The sequence below is a fragment of the Poecile atricapillus genome, chromosome 14, assembly GCF_030490865.1.
Source record: "Poecile atricapillus isolate bPoeAtr1 chromosome 14, bPoeAtr1.hap1, whole genome shotgun sequence".
Lineage (NCBI taxonomy): Eukaryota > Metazoa > Chordata > Aves > Passeriformes > Paridae > Poecile > Poecile atricapillus.
In genome coordinates, this window is record NC_081262.1 from 3,361,410 (window position 1) to 3,381,918 (window position 20,509).

Below are 20,509 nucleotides of genomic sequence, written 5' to 3' on the forward strand. Positions count from 1 at the left end.
GGCCTGGAGCAGGAGCAGCTCCCGCAGGATCCCCCTGGCCCCAGAGAAAAGGGTCTGTGGTCACCCTGCCATGGGGCAGAGAACAAGCAGCTGGTCACAGGCAGATTCTCTGCAGGGACAGACAACTCAAAAAAGAGGTTTGGTTTAATTGAAGACATTTAGCGAGATGTTGTTCAATAAATAAAGGGCTAAGGTGGGGACAGGGCTGACACCTCAGGACAGGGTGACAGGAGGATACACAGACCAGTCACAGCTCTCTTGGGATGTGTACTTGGAGTACTGGAGTTGGATTGTGCAAGGGGCAGGAGAGAAATGGGACACAGACACACATCAGCCCCAGGCAGTCAGGAGAGAAGAGCTTCATTCTGGTCCAGAGAAAGCAAGTGCTGAGAAAAAACAGGGGCTTGGGCTGCTAAAGAAACTCTCAACTAACAGATGTGTTAAGTGAAAGTGGATAAGCAAAAATACCCCAAACTGGTAACAACTGAGGCTGGAAAGGTGCCAGGGGCCCTGAGGAAGCACTGGGGCTGGGGGAGGAGCTGCCTGCCCAGTGCCACCCACACTGCTGAACAGAGACATCACACAGGATGGAAGAGGCCCACTCCAAGGGCAGCCCTGGCATCTTGGGGCTTGATGGTGTCAAAGGCTGGACTTTCCATCAGTGCCCTGTTTGACTCTTCATGAACACCTCTTTACCTTGTCTTTGAGCCCCTGAAGGAGCAGCACCTCCCAGAACAGCCTGCTGCTGCTTGGAGACACCAAATGTGCCAGCCCCTGGGGCTGCCTGCTGCTCTCCAGCCTGGCACTAGTCACAGCAACTCATTTCCTGCATCCTTTTATTACTGAACTCCCACCCAAGGGCTTAGTTACTGACAGGGCTTTCTGTGCCCATCCAGGCTGCAAGGTCATCATGTGCTTGTTGGCTCTTCTAAGGCCCAGCCCGAGCCCTGTGTCACCCCCAGGTCCTGCCCAGCCCTTGCCAGAGCTGGCAGTGCCAGCCCATCCCTGCCCTGGCATGGATCCCTCTGCTCCAGTCCCAGTTACAAAATGAGGTGGGAATAACATGGTGCTGAAAGGGGAAGAGCCTTGGCCAGGGAAGGGGGATTTGCCATGGGAATGTAGCAGGGCTCTGAGCCTGGCTGCAGCTCTGGGGCCTCCACACAGGCTGCACATGAGCTGCTCAGTCCAGCCAGAGGGTCCCGCAGCCAGGACACAGGCAGCCAGCGAGAGACTGCCCAGCACAGCCCAAAGCACGACACTGAGCAGCTGGGGGATCTTCCTCAGCAAGGAAAGGCTCTTGTGATCTGTGCACACATCCCATCCCTCAAGAGCCTGCAAAGTCCAGCCTGGTGCCAAGGAAGGGGAGAAGGGCTCAGGACCAGACTCTACAATCCAAGCTCCCTGCCCCTGCTACATTCCATCCTGGACAAAGGCAGAAAGATCTATACAGTATAATACATATATATTTCACTATGAAATAGCAATTTCATTCCCTGCCTTCTACTTTATGCATCCTGAATTATATAGTTCTTTGTACATCACTCCAGAGGGCTGGTGGGGCTGGGTCATTTCTCATGCGAGGCAGTTGCTCTCCCTGGAAGTTACCCACAGGACGCACCAGCAGCTGATGTGGCAGGACCTAAACATGATTCCCATTCCCTCCCTTTCCCCTCCCTCAGCCACCCCCTTCCCCAGCAACAAGGGCAGACTGTGCCCTGGCAGTGGGGGCCTGCCGGGGCTCTCCCAGTTGATGAAAGTGGTTCCTCAGTGCGGATCCATGAACCTCCCTCAGCTGCTCTCAGCAGCTGTGGATGGAGCGGGAGCAGCAGCTGAGCCCTGGACACCCCGGCTGCGGGGCGGAGCAAACCGGGGCAGGGAAGTGGCGGGGACAGTGCAACATGCACGGAGTGGTGACACCGAGGGCCAGCGGCTGCGGCACGGCCAGGCCCACCCAGCCCACGTGGGGAGCCGGGGCTGCAGCCCCAGGGTGGAGCTCTACCAAAGGTCAGTCCCTGTGGAGCAGGGAGTCCCATCCGCGGGCTGGGTCACCGGCCAAGAGCTGTCATCACTGGAACCAGTGCAGAGCCAGGTGTCAGGTGGAAGGAGAAACAATCCTATGGAAAGAAAAGAGCAGATGTTTTAGGGAAACAGGGAAAGTGTGCTGGGCAGCCACTGTCCTGGAAATGTCAGACATGTGCAATGGCACTGGCAGCAAATGGGGCTTCCAGTTACTGTGCTGGGACTCTGAGGGCTCAGGCACTGCTCCAGCAGCTGGGAAAAGGAAAGGACAGCAGGTTCCACCTGCTATTGGGGTTTGGGCTCAATTAAACAAGGTCAGAGCTTGATTTCCCTTCAGATGAAACCAGCAGGAGCTCAGCTGCTGTCTGGAGCTGGAGCACAGCCATGCCCACACAGCTTCCACAGCAGCAGGACGAGGATCCAAGATCTCAAGATTCACTCCAGGATCTCTGTCACAGAACAGTGGCCGTGGCAGGGAAGGGAGCTGTCCCCAGCACCCACCTGTGCTTCCTGTGCACCCTCAGTCCGTCACATTGTCCGGCTGTACTCGATGCTGCTCTTGGCAGAAATGCCAGACCAGGGCAGGAGGCTGCAGAGGAGGCTCTGGGCTTGTCTGTATATCCTCTGGGGAATGGAGCACGGGCTCAGGCTGGCTAGTGTGGAGCCAATGTGCTGTAGGTAGTCAGTGGCCACCAGTTAAGGACAGCAACACTTACACTGTAACTTAGCAAAGAACATAAATCGCTCCTGGACCTGCCCTGCCTGCAGGGACCCCTGACACAGTGGAAGCTGTTCAGCTCAGTCAGATCTGCTCCTTGCAATCATTGCCTCCACCTTTCTACCAACAGATCTGCTCTGCCCTGTAAAGGATGGCAATTTGGAAATGGCAGCTCCAGCTTGTGTGGGAAATACCTCCCCTAGGCAGCTGCCAGTTCCCTTTGCACTCCACAGAAAATCCTGTGAGGATAGCAATCCATCCACCTGCCCAGGAAGGCTGGAACTGACCAGCTACACCCAGGAAGGATCAAGTTTCTTCTCCGTGATCCATTGACCCAAAACAAAAACCCTAAGTCAGTGTGGGAGCAGCCTGCTGAGATCCAGGCCAGCCCAGGCTCACAGGGGATCCCAGGTCACAGGAACAAAGACCACGGGTTTCTCTGCCCTGTTCCTGGCCAAATCCTGCATCCCACAAGCCAAAGCACACCCAGCACTTTGGCCTAACACCAACACTTGCTCTCACTGGCATCCAACGTGCTCCAACCATCCTACATCAAATAACTCTAACAGCCCCTTCCTTCCGGCTCCAGATTAAACCCACATGTGAGCAGGTTTCAGTTCCCATATAACTTTGCTGTTGTTAACCCAAAACAGGGTTTGCCTTTGCTCAGCAGCCTGCAGGGAAAGGATATAAGATTGTCCAGGGTGGGTGCCCACCGTTGATGTACAGGACGTAGGTGAAGCCATCTTTGAGGACCCCTCGGATGGAATAGTAATAGGGGAGATAGTGGTGCTGTTTAAAGTCTCTGTTTTCATAGAAGTTTATTGCTGTGTTGTTGGTGGTGAGCACGTGCAGGTAGATGGCTTTGCAGTGGTCCTGGGCAGTGGTGGAAATGTGATCTTTCAGACTCTCAAGCAAGAGGGAACCTGTTGAAGGGAAGGCAGCAGGATCACAGTGTGTGTGCAGCCCCAGGGACCCTCAGTGTGAGGGTGTGGGGCCCAGCTGAGCCCTCCTGCACCAGGATTGTTCACCAGGGATTGCTGCACACACCTGGAAACCCCAAATACCACCCAGTTCCCACAAGACCTTCCTACATGGTTTTCATACATGGTCTCACCTATGAGCACGGCTTCAAAACCCAGAGATTCTAAAGATACAAACCTCTGACTCAATAACCACAAGGATGAGGCAGAATCTTGACAATAGTGTCCATCCCCAGCAGAGCAACTCCTGGCTTTGGGGAAGGTCAGTGACTCATTTTTAATGGTATCAGTTCCACCCCTTACATGTATTTATTTGAAAGTCATTTGATACAGCAGCGTCAAAACAGGACTTCACAAGCAGGTTATTGTTTTGTGTCTGCTGAATTTGAATCAAAATCTAAGAACTGCTGGAATTTTAAGATGCCATGTAAGGAGGAGTGGAGACAGTCTCATCCAATCTGGATTTGCTGCAGCCAGCAGGAAAAACCAGAGAAGGGTACAGAGGATACTCCAGCCCCAAGAGACAAGACGTGGGGGTTCATCCACAAAACCTCAACATGGCATGAAGGACCCAGCAGAACCTGCATGGGAACTTCTTCCAGCAGGTGTGGTAACACCAGGCTAAAGAATCAGCCTGGTAACACACAGGAGAGATGGCTGCTGCTGTTTCACAATCCCCAGGACCTGGAGGACCCACAGGATTTCAGAGCAGAAGTCAACAGCACTGACTTCATGTTCTCTTGACACTTAGTGAGAATATGTATTAGCCAAGAAAAAAACACTGAGACATCGACAACAGAGCAGTTCAATTTTGTTAGGAGATATTCCAGTCTTCTACCTCACAGAAATGCAGCTGTCCTGTGGTTAAAGAACGGCAGAGAACTAGAAACTGAACCCTTTTACAAAAATCAGAGGAAAATCAGAGCTTTAGTGCAAAGAAGCATGGCTGGAGTGAAAACCTCCTGCATGAAAGGCTACAGCTTCAAACACCACTAGAAAAACTCAACACAAAGACCTCAGAAAAAGCAGCAGCAGCTTTTTTTAGGTTGTGTTGCTACAGGTGCAAGCTCAAAGTTTTTGAGAGAGCACAGCAACACACTGTGCAGATGGAATGGATACAGGAAATACTGACTCTGAAAGGAGAAAATTCCAGCAAGATGGAACTGGGGGAAAAAAAGAGGATTTGGAAATTAGGAGGAGACTGAAAACTACCACAATTTTACAGAAAGACCTCTTTACCACCCTCTGTGATAATTCTGTGCTACCACTTTCTTCTTTTTAGTGGAAAATTCTCTCCAGTGGCATTTTAATGGAAGGTTTAAACACTGCTCTCACCAAGGACTCTGTGGTCATTTATTTGTTTATCCTCTAAGTTTAGACCTCTCCAAACATGCCTGGGGGAGAAGGGAGGACTTGGAGGTGCTGAGTTATACCCATATCCACTGAAGAGACTCCAGGTGTGCACCCCTGGGTCACACTGCCAAACCTGGCCCATTCTGTTCTGCAGATCAAAGATCCACATCCTGCCAGAAGAGCAGCACTGGGTGACAGAACACAACTGCTCTAAACAGACACAAAGCCTTTCTGGCTCCAGGATTTCAAATGGCTGTAGGAATGCTGCATGTGGCAACAGACATTCAGAGCTGACTTGTAGGTTTGAGATCTAATCAGGCACAAGTTACTATTTCCAAGTTCCCTTTGTGGTTTTCTCACAGTTTGTTGTAGCTGTTGAAGCTGAAAGATTAAAAGCAGCTCTGTTTTCTGCCTCAGGGATCAGACCCAGATACCCAGAAAGAAAATGATTTCAAACCCTACTTCTGGGTGAAGTTCTTACACTTTCAGACAGTCTCAGCAGCACTAGTGTGAGTTTTTGGTGTGCTCAGCTGGCCCCTGGGAATAAAACTGACAAAGGCTTGTACTCTTTGGAAATATTTGCACATTGTGCCACACCAGTAAAAACCTCCCAGTGGACCTGCACTATCCCACCTGCTGGTACCAGTGACAGCTAAGCCTTTCCCATGGGACACTGCAGGGAGATTCTGGAGCTCCTTCAGTCCCACCCACTGGGCACACCTGGTAAACAACACCAACAGCTGGCACTTTGCAGCATCTTACCTATTCCATGTTTTCTGAACTCCTTCACCACTCCAAGACTTAGGATGTAAGCAACTTGAGTGTCCACAGGAAAGTTGGAAGCTAGGATATCTCCATCCTGTGTAGAGATAGGACAGGTTATTAAATATTAAATGGGGAGGCACAGGAGAAAGCAAGAACCCTATACTGGAACACCTGAAAACAAGGCTAAAGCAGAAAATTTCTCTTCACTGAACAGTCTTAGCGGAAGCTTTTGGAATGGAAGGAAAATATCCAAGCATGGGGCTACTCCTATTTTCATATCATCCTCCCAGAGGCAGAACACAAACCATGCTATTACCTACCTATGCACATTATTTGTGGGTTTAGGGACAGAACAGCCTTGCTTTCTTTACCAGAAGGATTCAAAGTGCCAGTTCTGGAGTCATCCAGCAGTGTTTAGATCAACCCAGCAAGTCCCTGTGGCCTGCAAGCTTCACCTGAGCTGTGTCAGCTGGAGATCTCTGCACAGCTGGGGAGGACAAGAAGCACATTCCACAGGCCCAATGGCCCAGAGCAGTGCCTGAATAAGCCTTTGGCTTTCATGAAGCTTGGCTGGAACAAGAAGTTGCTGAAGATGCAGCTTCTGACTTTGATGAGCTTTGAGATGAAGCCAGACAGCTGAGGTGAAGAGACCCATGTGCTACTCTGTGCTCTTGGCTCCTGTGCATGTTGGGATTATTATTTAACCACAACACTGAGGGCCTTCCAGGAGTTAGGCACTCCCTGCACTGCCCCTGCTTTTTTATTTTGTGCTCTTCTCCCGTGCTGTCTTCGCTGACCATCTCTTCTTTCCCTCTCTGCTGCACTGGATTGTCTCTCCTGGCCTCCAAGCTCTGGTATCTCTGAAGTCCAAGCTCTCTGCAGACAGGTGACCTCCCATTGGGCTCAGGACAGGGACTGTGTAAAGGGAGGAGTTTCTGCAGGAAGTCACCAGAATGACTCACCCAGTACCACTAAGGAAGCTCCTAAGAAAACCAGAGGTTTGTGGTCCCACAGCTACAGCAGCCATGGCCAGGGATTAGCCTGCAGGATCTGGTCCCTCAGCTCCCCACGGGGCCATGCCCCAGCAGGAAGAGCCTCAGTGGTACCACACACCCACCGCTGCTCCATTAACTGGAAACCAGCAAGTGCTTCATTCCTTGCATTAATTCAGGATCAAGTGTCTGAAGAGGGGAGGGAAAAGCCCCACCCCAAACAGGTCCCATCCCCATTCCCCCCGGCAGGGGTGGGCTCTGTCCTGCTGGAGGCCAGGGTAGTCACACACCTCTTTGTGCACCTTTGTCCTGCTCTTGATCTCTGCCACGATCATCCCCACGATGGAGCCTCTGTATGTGGCTGCGAGGGAAAAGAACTTCTTGTTGGAAGTGATATCTCGGTACCATGAGTCAGGGTACCTGGGAAGGAACCAGAAACAGGAATGTCTGCGGATGCAAAGCCATGGGAACAGGCATGAGATGTTCCTCAACTGGAAATAGCTGTTGCATCCCATTTGGTGCCATGGGTTCTTTCCTCATATAATGGCTTCCTGCCTTGCTAAGAGATTCACATTTTCATTTTATAGTCTCTGCCCAGAGCTTTCACATCCATCTTTAGCAAGTTATTTTTAACTGCAAGATCCATCTGCCCTCATCTAAGAGTGTAAGGATCTCATTAATTTGATACACATGTAAAAAACATGTTCCATATTGATAGGAGAAAAAAAAAAAAATCACACCACCAGCCTCCAGGTCTCCTCCTCCTTCTGAAACTAAAGAGAAACTAATATATGTTCATTTATTTTCAAGTGAGATTTCAGCATGTCTTGCCTTTAAAAAAAATCTACAAACTCAAAATATTATGAATGCTTTTGCTGATTTGTTCCATTTAATTCAACCTTAATTATAATCTGCTAGAATCCTCTATAAACCTCTGTGAAGCTAAAGTTAAAAATCCATAAAGTTTACAGCTGTGGTTTCCCTGGATACTTTAGGCCAGAAATCTGTCAGTGTCCCACAGAAAAGCTCCTGTGCTTGTGCAGTCATGGGCATTTACCAAATGTGGGTCTGGGGAGCTGGCCTGGGCCAGGCTGAGATCAGCTTTACCCCAGACTATGGGAGGAACAGAGGCCCAAGTACTGCTCAGTCCCCCCAGGAGCAGCTCTGTGCCAGCTGGGTTCTGAGGGTGCTGTCCCAGCACCACCCTCCAGGACACAATTTCACAAGCACAGGGATGCTCTTCTTTTTCCTGGAGGTATCCTCCTTTCCCCATCTCATTCAGTCTTTCTCAAGAAGCTGATCCATCCCTTTAATGACCTATTTTCCTGCCAAAACCCGCATACAGGAAGTTTCTGATGACTCCAGGACAGGCAGCAAAGGACCTTTAACAGCAACACCACCACAGTGCACAGAAGATTCCCAACCTGCTGCTGTCCTGGCAACAGCCCTGAGGCTGCACAGCTGGACCAGTGGGGGTTGACACCATTTGTCCCGAGGTCCCCTCCTGCCACCCCAAACCAGTCACATACTCTATTGGGAACCAGTCTCCACAGAGCTGTTTCACTGTGTCTATGTCATCGTGGCAGAGCAGGCGCAGGTTCACATCCGTCAGTGCAGTCGGGGGCACCTCCTCTGTCATTCACGCCTGCAAGGGAAGGAAGCACGAGAGGAGTGATGGAACACGGGCTCTGATCCAACAGCTCCAGGAGGGGCTTGCAGTGGATAAAGCTGCTTTTCCCAGAAAAGTCAGTTTTCAGGAGAGATTAAGCAAAACACGGCAACATTAACCTGAGAAGGATCTCAAAGCTGTGTTGGCCATGGGGCAAGCCCAGCTCTCAGCTCAGCCTGACCCATCCCTCCAGCCCCATATCCAGGCACATCCCCATCCCCGGGAGCACAGTCTGGTGACTCTGTGTGTGAGGAGCACGTGGCCACCAGCCCTTCCAAAAAGAGCATTAAATGAGCCAACAGTGTGCCAAGTGTACCTTATGCTGCATGGAGCTCTTCAAACGTCCATGCAGGACCAATGTTTTGTTAAAACAAAACTGAACAAACAGCTTAAAAAGGAAACACTGCCAGAGGAATATTTAGAAAGTCCTCTTGCACAACCCTGCCATCTCCAGTGAGTACATTTGCAAAGGATTCCAACTCTTTAAAATATTCATTTTGTTTAACCTATGCTGGTGAAATGAGATCTAGTTCCACTTCCCCTCATTCCTGTGTGCCACAGCTCCTCCCAGCTCAGCACAGAGTGCTCAGATACAGAAATCCCAGGACACCTTTTCTCCATAGCCCTGCCACAATCTGCTGAGCACAAACAGAACACTTGCTGCAATGTCTTCAGCCTTTTTTAACAAGCACCAGAGGGAAAGAAGCGATAGCTAAAGTGGTTGTAAAAGCATTTGTAGCCCTGGGTGGATGACTGGAGAACACATTTTAGGCAGGACAAAGCCCCACATGAGACAGACAAGGTGAGTAGAGACAGGAGTCGTCATTTCCTTCAGCTCTCCCACTCTGACCCTCCCATGTAAAAGAACCAGACCACGATACAAATTTAAAAAACCAAAGCCACCACCCTTAACAAAAACAAATGACTTAAATTTTTTACTTTCTTTTCTCAGTTTTAAGAGTCTCAAGTCTTGGTTTCAAAGCGCCAATTTATAAGGGAACAGCTGCACAGAGCAATTTTTGTGCCCTCCAGTGAAAAGGGATGCTCAGCTCTCCAGTGCCCTTGATTTAAAGCTCAGAGCCCAAGGAGGAACAGATTTAAACACTCTCCCCATTGGACTGCATATGCCATTTGAGCAGCTTCAACACAAAAATTGTAACTGGCAAAGTTACAATTGCCAGTTTGGGTAATTTTAATTTGCCACACTTACACTTCAGCAATTAATTGTAAATTAATAAGTTGCTAAATGTACTTGGACAAACTGTCAGGCACATGCTGGGATTCCTGGGGTGTCCTGTGCAGGGCCAGGAGTTGGACTCAGTGATCCTGATGGGTCCCTTCCCTTCAGCATATTCTATGATTTTACTCTGCCAGTTACAGTCACTCTGTGCTGAAATGAATCACTTGTTCCTCTCCAAAGAATTCCTTAAAAAGCATCAAAGCTATTTCCCAGCCTGTTCCAGGACTGTGGCTGCATGTTTACTGAGCAGCTCACAGCATTCACAAAGTCCAGGCACCAGTTTCAAAACAACTTAAGCACCTACAAAACCTGCACTCCTTGGTGCCTTTAAAACTTCCTTTACACTTCCAGAACTGGCTCAAGCCTTCAGAGGCCAGGCTTGGAATCTGTACCCTGCACATGCTCCCCACCCCCAGCCTCCAGTGACCTTTTAAGAAGCCTCAGCTTCACCCCATGGGACCTCGAAGAAGGAAAGGCAAACATTTTCTGGCTGAGGCTCATCTGATTCACACCACTGGGTCTGGATGATGAGGACCCCAGTCTCACACCCCCCTCCCCAGCCCTGCTGAACCCTTTGCTGAGCCATTTCAGAGCTGTGACACACCACAGGATCGTTTTTCTTGCAAAGTTTCAATGCTCCTGTAAGGGAACACCCCTTCTCAGCATTAATAAATCAGAGAGAAATGAAACCACCGTGCCAGAGCCATGGTTTTGCTAATGAGCAGGCGCTGCTGGAGAGGCAGAGCCAGCACAGGACACATTCCTATGAGGATTAGTCCTTGTGTATTTAACACCATATTCTCAAAGAGCTGGGCAAGCATTAAGCATTATCCTGTAGCTGAAGCCAGCCTCAAAAAAGTAATCCATGACTGTTTTGTTGAACAGGATAATCCCCCTCCTCTCAAATTCAGACGCTGGTTGTGTCTGCAGGGACTCGCTCCATCCATTCCATGACCTAATCCAGATGCTCCAGCACATTTGAAGGACATTTGGGACACCCATCTGTCACCGTGTCCTGCCACAGGGGTTCAGGAGAGCAGGCCTGTGCCCCTTCCTCCCTGGCCAGGTGTCACTGCTGCTGAAGGAGCTGTGGTCAGTGGCTGCTATGACCAAGAGAGAGGAAATTCCAGGCGAATTCCAGCCTCTGGGTCTTCCCAGATACCTGGAAAAACACCCAAGAGCAGATCCTGGCCCTGGGCACAGCCTGTGGCGATGCTGTCCTTAGCACAGCCAAAGTCCTGAACTCAGGTCTCAACCAACACAGTGACCTAAGTATCACTTTTAGAGTCAACTTAAGAGGACAAAATACAGGTTTGAAAGCACAAAATAAAACAAAAACAGTATCAGTGTAAAACAAAACCCTGGAAGATAAAAGGGCCTTTGGGGGTTTAGAGGCAGCAACACTGACAACACAAATTCTGACCTTTAAGACCAAATGGTGGCTGCTGTGAAGCCAAATGCAGGCTCCAGGGACATGTGGTTAATTCAAGGGTGCCCATGGCCACTTTGGAAAGCCAAAGTGAAGTTATTTTATTTTTTAATATATTTTTTCTCAGGTGTCAGCCTTTGGTTCACATGATGGCCACTGTCTGGGAGGTGACATGGCCAACATCGCCCACTGTCTCCTCCCAGGGGGCACAGTGACCTCACCCTCCTGTCAAAACAAGCATTTGCTCTGGAGGATTAGAAAATGAGCCAACATTTCATATTTTATTTAACATTTCATGCTTATGAAGGGATAGTGCACATAAACATCTGAAAAAGCACCACGGACACCCTCTTACAAAATACTGCAGTCAGGAGCAAGTAGAACTAGAAACTGAGCATTGAATTCCCTTTCTTACCTAAAACCTGCAGATATTAATGCATAACAAATTCATTTCAAAAATACAGGAAAGGATAAAGGCTGTAAGCATTTTTAGCAGTTTTCTGCCTCGCTCTATTGAAACAAATCTAGCAAAATGTTTTGGCCTCAAGTGTAGCTCAGAGGGACCTGTGAAATTCTTATGACAAATATTTAACAGTAATGGAAGTTGGATGAAAAGAAATAGTAAATGCATTACTAAATAAGCTGACCTGACACATAATTTTAAATTAAAGTACATGGTGAGGCCTGAACTTATTATTTTAAAATGATGTAACAGATCTTTGGCATCAATAAGCTGTAGCTATAATGAGCTAAAGAACAGCATTTCACAGTTCTGTCTAAAAGGCAGCAGAGCCTTTGGCTCCAGCACTGGCCCAAGCCATGGCCAGGTCTCCAGGAACTGTCCCTGCTCACTCAGCATGATGGAGCCAAGCAGAGGCACTGACATTCCCACCACCAGCACTTCCAGGTCCTATGGAGAAGGAGCAGTTCCTGTTTAGGGCCAGGAGCAGTTTATTTACACTGACCAGATGCTTCACAGCTAAGACACCTCAGCTCAAGGTGCAAGCTTTTCTCAAGAGCAGGAGATTTTCAATCCCTCTTAGAGACCTTGCATTAAAAAAAAAAAAATAAATAAAAATCATAATAAAATCTAAATAAGATCAATTTCTAGAGAAACAGGCAGCCATACCAAATCACCACTCTTAATCCAGCAGGGTGCTCAAATGCAGGATAAAGCCTGAAGCTTTGGCAGGCAGCTGCTTAAAGGTGTTTGAAAATCCCTTGAGCATTTCCATATCTACAAAGACCTGGCCAAGTGGTTCTACAAGTTGAGATTTCCCTTCTTTAGCACTGTAAGACATGTTTTAACAATGTTTCTGCCTTGTGCATCCTGCAAAAATGGTTTGGATTTCACCATTGAACAAGATGCTGGTTTCATTAATTTTTATTTTGACTTCAGCTTCCAAGCAGATAAACCCATGAAATAAAAATTTTATCATCTAGCAACAACTATCACTAAAATTCCTAGCAGAATAAAAGCCAGGTAATTAAGACTAAAGTCAAACAGAGAGTAACTAGGATTGTTTACAACTCTAATTCCCAGTAAGGGATGTATTGACTTTAAATTTAGTGCTCACGCAAAAACCAGCGTGAAGGAATCTTCTTCACTTGCAGAAACAAAGCTGGATCGAAGTTCATCGATACCTTTTACTTTACTTAAAAGCTAATTGAGATCAATTCATCCTACAGAAAGCAGCAGAGCTGCTGGGAAGAAGAAACAGAAGCCCTGGCAGGCTGTGGGTGTTTATAGCTGGATCCCATCATTCAGGCAGCATTGTCCCTACAGGCACACCCAGGGTGTCCCAGCACCTCCAGCACTAAACAGTGCGGATCCTCAAAGCCTTGAGATGAAGATTTTCACCTCAGGAATCCAAAGCATTCACTTTGAGCACACTCCTGCTGGATTATTAAGGATTATCCACTGTCCTTCCACACAAGGAAAAGATTAAATTCCTGCAGATGACTCCTGAGGACACACCACGATGGGGCTGTCCCAGAGGAATGGCAGTGACACCAAAAACCCCCTGGGCAGGGGGAGCACCAGGGCTGGCCCTGTCCTGTCAGCTCCTGCCCTGCACTGCAGGACATGTGGCTCTTTTTCACCCTACAGACACTCCCTGGGAGATCTGCACACAGGCACAGAGATGGATTTCCTTGTGCCTGGTACTCTCACACCAGAGGTGCTGCTCCAGTGTCACCACCAAATCCTTGTTTGCAGCTCCAGTCACAGTCTGGACAGTCCTCAGATCCCAGTGACACAAGATTTCCAGAGAAGAATAATTTATAACATTTGGCATCCTCTCTCACTTGTAAGTAAATAGGATCAAACAAAGCCCAGAGAGAATCTTAAAGGTACCACACTGCAGGATTTTAGCTGTGACTGAGCACCACAGTACCCAAAACAGCCATGAAGTCTGTTATTATCTTCCAGAACACAAACAGGAATTTCACGGCTATAAGTCTCCCTACTTTGTGCCATCTGGCATTGGGGATTTGATTTACATTAAACCATTCAGTCTGAACCAGTCTAATTCCACAGAGCAGTAAAGATTTCCCTGCTGCATTTCATTTTCAGCTTACTGTGTTTTTAGGTTACTGGTCTCGCAGGGAATGTTCCACACAGACACCTCTGTCACCAAGCTCCTTTCATTTAATACAATAAAGGTGCAACTAGATTTCAAAACATGGATTCATTACTAAGAATCTCAAAAAGGTGCTTCCAGGTCTTAGAACAACATTATCCAAGCAACAGGAGTCAAATATTTTAAAATATTTTAAATACTTGGCTTGCCAAGTTCTCGCTCCTACTTCAAGTACGGTCATAGAATAAAAAAAAACCCATAGGCTGGAAAGACCCTGTGGGGTTTAACCCAACTTAGACCAGGTTGCTTAGGCCCACATAATGTCAGTGAGGAGCAAATCTCTTCACCCTGCCTGGAATCAGACCAGTTCCTTTGGATCTAAAGGCACAACTGGAAGCTGGGTCATCAAATGTGCTGCCTGCACCAACACCCCCAGCTCTGCCAGTGTGCAATGCAAGCACTCCTGACAGGACATTTGTTACACTCTGTTTGTCCATTTAATGCTCCTGCTCCTTCTAGGAATGCCACAGGGGCTCTTTTGGGACAGGCAGCACACAAACCCCAGGAGGTTTTACAGCTCTCCTCATTCCCATTTTGTTATGCAAACCGACAGAGCCTGGAGCTCATCCTCTCACCTCCATCCCTGTACACTCATCACATCCCACAGGAGTGCTGCCCAAAACTGCCAGCACTTAATTCCCTACATTAGCAGAAGCTTGGAGTGAGATTCTTAATGAGAAATCTAGGACAAAATGACTGATTCTGTGCCTTGGTCTGAAAGAAATGCAGTAACAGGGGTGGAAGCAGGCTCTTACTATGTGACTTTACAACAGCCCTTTTGATCCATGTTTTTCTACCTTTTCTACCAGAATCAAAAGCATTGGGCCTCAAAGCCCCTTGTGGACCCCAGATCATTCAGGGGTGTGCACTAGCTCAAGACTTGCAGCTCCTCCATATTTAAATTCCTCCAATAGCAGAAAACTGCCCTCCCAAGCACCTGCCCTGGCACAGCTCCCCAGGCTGCCACACGAGGAACACGAGGTTAATTCAGCCCTGCCATGTGGATCCCATCTGCCCCCAAAGCACATCCCAAGCACTAATGGGATTTTCCTGGAGACATCACTCTGGAGAAAGGAGTTTGTCTGTGCCTGGACTTTCTTGTCCAGTAAATCCATCCAGGGCAGTGTGCTTGACTAGCACCCCACAGTGGAGGAGAGCAAAACCCAGTGAGCTCCGGGAGGGATGGGTTGTAAGGAAAGCTGAATTTGTCTAAACCCCAGGGAGGCTGCAGGGTAACCTTGTATTGAGATAAGACATCTGCACCAGTGAATTGCCAGGTGCCCTGAGCCAATTAATAATGAATCACATCTTCCTGAGAGAGCCAGACCAACGTGGCAGGAATATACAGCTGAGCCCAAAGTATAAAAACTGGACAATAAAAAAGTAAATTTTGAAGGGAGCAAAGCAGGCTTTAACCTGTAGCCCTTCTTGAGCACCCTGACAGTGGGCACATGGAGACCAGGAACAGGCACCACACCTGAATTTGGATCCAAACACACACTGCCATCAATGGGTTAACCTTCTGCTGTGATTTCAGCGTGTTGCTGTATCACCCTGCTAAATCAGACTCCCACCTAACACCAAATACACCAAATAAATCAATTGGATATTACACCCTCCTCGTGTGGAACAGCTACAAGAGCTTGGCCAGAGCACGTGGAACTCTGACAGCCGGGGAGGCAGCACTGTCACACACAACCTGGGAAAACCATTCTGGCAATCAGCCTTCCTCCCAAAGGCTCACCCCAAATGGCTCAGACTATTTTTCCTCAGCTCAGAAATCCTGAAAACACGGTTCTAAGAACGCATTTGTGCCTTGTCACCAGCACCACACAATTTTCCACTCTGCCCGCATCGAGGTATGCACACCACAGCACCCAAAGCCTCCAAGCCAAACACCCAGAATCACTGTCATTAACACTTTGGCCTCCTGCCATGAAGGATCAGGATTTGAAACAATCCCCCAAAGGATATTAAGAAATGAGAAGGCAAAATGTAGTTCTACCTGTGTAGCAAGCAGTGGTTATTTATCAGAAATAAAGAACACTTACTGTTAGTGAAAATCCTTTTATGCTCGTATCCCTGATCTTCCACACACTCAGAGCTGGACTTGTCAGACTCCCAGCAGCAGAAAACATTAATGTTTTGCATGTGGGTCACCTTCTGGGCTGTTTTTTCACCTTACAGCTCTGGAAACATTACAGGAGCTGTGGATTTCACAGGAGCCAGTCCCCAAATGAAGTATCTTTAAAGCACACTGCACAAGGCCTGGCTTCCTGCTGCCCCAGATACAGCAATTCCTCCAGGGAATGGCAAACAAGAATCTCTAAGAGGGTTTTGCTGTTAAATCTCTTCTTGTTAAGATGAGGAAGGGAAAATCTGCTTTGTGACAGTGGCACTGTGGGGAGTTCAAACCCAAGGGTTACAAAAGAGGCACATTGGCAACAAGCTCCTTGCTGGAGGGGAGATTTAATACACAGCAAGTTTCCAATAGGCACCTCTTCCTCCAGAAAACAAGCAAAAAAACCCCAAACAATCCATCATATCTGCAGGCCCACTGCCCCTTCTGAATGAGAATAAACATCCACCCAGAAAACGTGTGTAGTGACTAAAAAACAGCCAGAAATGCAGCCTACAAACCCCTGCAGAAGGGAATTTGAGGCTGCCTCTATTTCCTACACACTGTCCTCATTATGGAGCAGTATCAACAAAACCCAGCCCCTCCACCTACACACTCACAGGAGACACCAACACAACTTTCCAGAGGTTACTGCAAACAAGGTGCTTTCAAATAAAATAAATTTTGAAAAAGCTTGAAAAGAACATTCCTTCCTCAGTTGTAAGACAAGTGCCCCAAACTTAACACCTCCCCAAGATCCCGACTTTAAATTTTGAGCCAAAATGGCTCCTTTTCCTTTCCTTCTCCAGCAGTTTTCCAAGCATGAGACACTTGGGTTCAACTCAAAAACTCCACTGTTGCTGTTTTAAACTAACAATATTTAAAATGGATTCTGGCACAGGTGTCTGCTCTGACAGCCACAACAATAAGTTGAGAAGCACAAATTAAAAACTTAATTAAAAACTCAGTTTGAAAACTGAGCAGGTCCTGTTCCTACCTCTCTGCAGGGAGGAAAGGGGGCGGGGGGATGCAGAATGAGATGTGAAGCTCAAAGTCGTTTTGCAACGCTGTACATTGAAACTGCCAGACATGCTGTGACTGGTTAAAAAACAGGAAGGTAGGAGAGATCCCACTCTGAGAGTGATTTTGGATAGCACTTGGCTTCCAAGTTTGTAGATGAGGTGCTCAGCTAAGGCAGATCTTTTTCTGCTGTCACTCCAAACAGCTGAAGCCCAATTGGTTCTTTAAAAGCATCTGAACACGTCACGGAAGGGAATCCCTGTCCATGCCCCGGGGCTGCCTCCAGCCCAGCAGCCTGTGAGCAGCAGGAAGGCAGAGCTCCGAGGATTTCTCAATCAGCTCTGCAGGAAGTCCCGGAGTTTGCACCCGTAATTTCTCAGGTATTTACAACAGCGCTGGCACCCAGCGTCAGCCCGGGTGAGTTTCACATTCTCACTCCAGAAATTACACTGGGAGTGGCTGGGGTGGGGGCCAGAGAGGTGGAAAATGGCAGGAAATGAGAGGATGGCTTTTGGGGTGGCAGGAGCAGCTCCCATCAGCTGGCAGGCTCCGAGCCCAGCACTGAGGCACTGACTGACAGAATATACTGGCCCAACCTCTGCATTAATAACACCCTCCAAAAAACCTTCCAACAGGAGAAAAATACAAATAAAGATCATCCTTACTGGGAAAGAAATAACACCAGACACGAGAGAAGCATCAGACTTTGTTAATAAAAAATAAATGCACATGCTCTGTTAAAAGCTCTTTGACTAAAGATCATTTTCTGAATTCCACTGGCAGTTCCCACAATGTTTCATCACATTCAATTCCAGTCTGGATACCTGGGGTCAGGATGAGTGGCACAGGTTTAGGGAAAGAGGTGAAAATTAAGAATGCCACAGGTTTTAAGAGGCATTCACAGGACAGCCACTTCCCAACTAGTCAGACATGAGAGGTCAATTTGCCTTAAGAACATCAACCAACCTGCTGAGAGCAACAGCAGCAGCAAAGAGCAAAACATTGTCTCAGCACCACTAACAAATGTTTTTTTCCTTTGCCACCAGGTGTGGGAACACTAATTAGAGCAGTTTACAAGATGTAATAGAACTACTTTTTAACCTGCAAGAGAAACCTTTCTGCTTTAAAAGCCTGGTCCCTGTCACTGCTCCTGAGGCTGCTCAGGTTTATCTTGTAAATGAGCTCACACATTAATTATCACACACTGGCACAGACCCAGCAGTTTTGGGGAGTTTTGGTGGCTTTTTTGGTTTGTTTTTTTTCACCTCACTTGTAAGACACCTGCTAGAGTTTATTCCAGCAGACAACTGAATAATCTGAAAACACACCAAGTTCTAGTGCTCCCAAAATGCTCCCACAAGTGTCCTCCATAAAGGCTTCTGAGGATACTGACCTGGGCTAAGGAGAGTCTGTGGCAGATTAAAATAAATTAATTACAAGAATTAATTAGATTAAAATCATCTGGGATGAATCCATAGTGAAAAGAGGTTCATTCAGCAGGTTCATAACAACTAGATGGGAGAAGAATAGACATGCAACCAAATTGGCTGATGATCCTTTGAGATAGGGCACAGATTTCCAGGATGGGAAAATCTAAAGCTATTGGCAGTTGCAGAAAGCTTCCACAGTACTAAAAGCCAAGTAAAACTGTAAGCTGTAGATAAAAAAAAAGGAATGCATCTTGAAGGAATGCAAACATCTCCAATTTGTGTTGACCACTGCAAGGGGGAACAGCAGCCACACTCACAATGAGCTCCCTGAGAACATTTGTGGCTCAGCAGCAAAGAAGGACACAGGGAATTATTAGAACAATCCCAGAGGTGGGAAAAGACCCGACTATAAAGAGTGTGGCCTGAGGTAGGTACGGCTATTTCATGTCTCTGTGTGTCTGTGAATAAAATGTCAGAGGAGAAGGAAGCGTGGCCGAGGTTCAGCAGCTCAGCAAGATCACCCAGAACGGGCTGGGAGCTGCTGTAGCACAACAAAATCAAAACAGGTACAGGGCAGAGCTCAAACTCAACATAGGTCACATAATCAAACATTTAGACAGCTTGCAGTGGGATACGACAATAATCTGGTGCCTATAATCAAGAGTGGATTATCCAAGATAGGTTTTAGCTCCTGGCTGGACACAGCAGTGTCGGTGGCATCAACACACCCTTGGAAAACACCCGGCCCTCAACAACAGCCCCGAGCAAACCCGAGCAGCTCCGCTCGCCCCGCGGGGGAACGGCCGGACCCGGCCACACGCGGCACATCCCGGCCTGCCCGGGCCAAATTGGGCTGCGGAGGAGGAAATGGAGACGGACACAGGTGAAGACAACGGCAGCGAGCTCTCCGGTTATCGGGAAGGACGGGAGCACGTCCCGGAGGCCCCGGACCCGCTGCGACCTAAGGGCGGGGGGAGCAGGGGTTGCCATGGCGACCGCACCGGGCCCGGGCCCGTCCCAGGCGAAATCGCCATGACAACGCCAGCCCCCCTACCCACCGCAGAGACCCCCCCAAGCTCCTCCCCGCTCACCTGGGAGGGGCGGCGGACGCGCCCTCAGCACATCCCGGGAGGCGGAACCGGACGGAGGAGCGCTGGGCACGGGCACCGGCGGCACTTCCTCAACCGGGGCACCGCGCAGTAACGCGCCTCCCCATTGGCTGACGGCCGAGCACGTGACCAGCAGCGCCGCGCATGCGCACAGGGGCTCGCCGGTCCCCCGAGGCCACGTGGGCGGCGCCGAGCGGGGAACGCTGGCGGTAATTAACGGAGCGCTAATTAAAGGGGCGTCCTTGAGCGCAAGCGCTCGAGAAACAGGAGGTGGGGCTGGTCACGTCCGTGGGTCACCTGGCCGGAAATTTCCCTCAGTCATTCAAAGGAACAGGAGGTAGAAGTGTCATACAGTATAAGGACCTGACGCCATTAATGGCTCTAATCCTGAAATTAGACGTTCTTAAGGGTTTTGCCTTTTCGTTGAAGCGCTAAAAAGTGAGATAAGGCAGGATATTGCAGTCGAAAAGTACCTAAAAGGAGTGCCTAGGCCAACTGCCTGACCAAAAGTTAAAGATGCTATTTTTATTCTAGGTTCAACTAGATGAACTGGAGGTTGGATTAGTGATCTCCAGAGGTCCCTTCCAACCCTAACTACTCCATGATTATTATTATTAACCTTCCATTTCCGCAGTTTTCTTGCCAGCTGTTCCATTCAAATCAATTTTCTCACCTTCCAGCTAATTTGCCCGGTTTTTTTGGCAGTCATTGTGGAACCACAGGTGCCACACCTCACACAGGGACAGCAGCAGAGGCCTTTGTCACCACCTCTGACGTGTAGGAAGAATCCCTTTTCTCCTGCTGCTCTTTCATCCTGCAGAGGGGGGCTCAGAGAAGCCCAGCAAGACAATAAAGGGCTGGACCCGACCTTTGGCAAGCTCTGCTGTCCTTCCCAGTATGATTCCATGCATTCCCATGCTGCACTCAGAGCTGCCCAGCACAGCACTGCCAGCCTTTGGCCGGTTTTCCAGCCAGAATTAACGAAACACCCCAGATCTCACCCCAAATTTTCAAGAAGCAC

The 20,509-nt window shown here is 48.5% G+C and overlaps 1 protein-coding gene across 1 annotated transcript; it reads right to left on the minus strand.

Moving 5' to 3' along the window:
* Nucleotides 1-96: 96 nt before the first annotated feature.
* On the minus strand, nt 97-19,616 carry NAA60 (N-alpha-acetyltransferase 60, NatF catalytic subunit). Its single transcript, XM_058849326.1, has 7 exons — nt 19,471-19,616; nt 8,360-8,475; nt 7,121-7,250; nt 5,836-5,932; nt 3,429-3,663; nt 2,521-2,704; nt 97-2,114 (listed from the first exon to the last, which is right to left on the minus strand). Exons 2-6 carry the CDS (start codon nt 8,467-8,469, stop codon nt 2,548-2,550), a joined length of 729 nt encoding a protein of 242 aa, XP_058705309.1. The 5' UTR covers nt 8,470-8,475; nt 19,471-19,616; the 3' UTR covers nt 97-2,114; nt 2,521-2,547.
* Between the last annotated feature and the right edge of the window lie 893 nt (nt 19,617-20,509).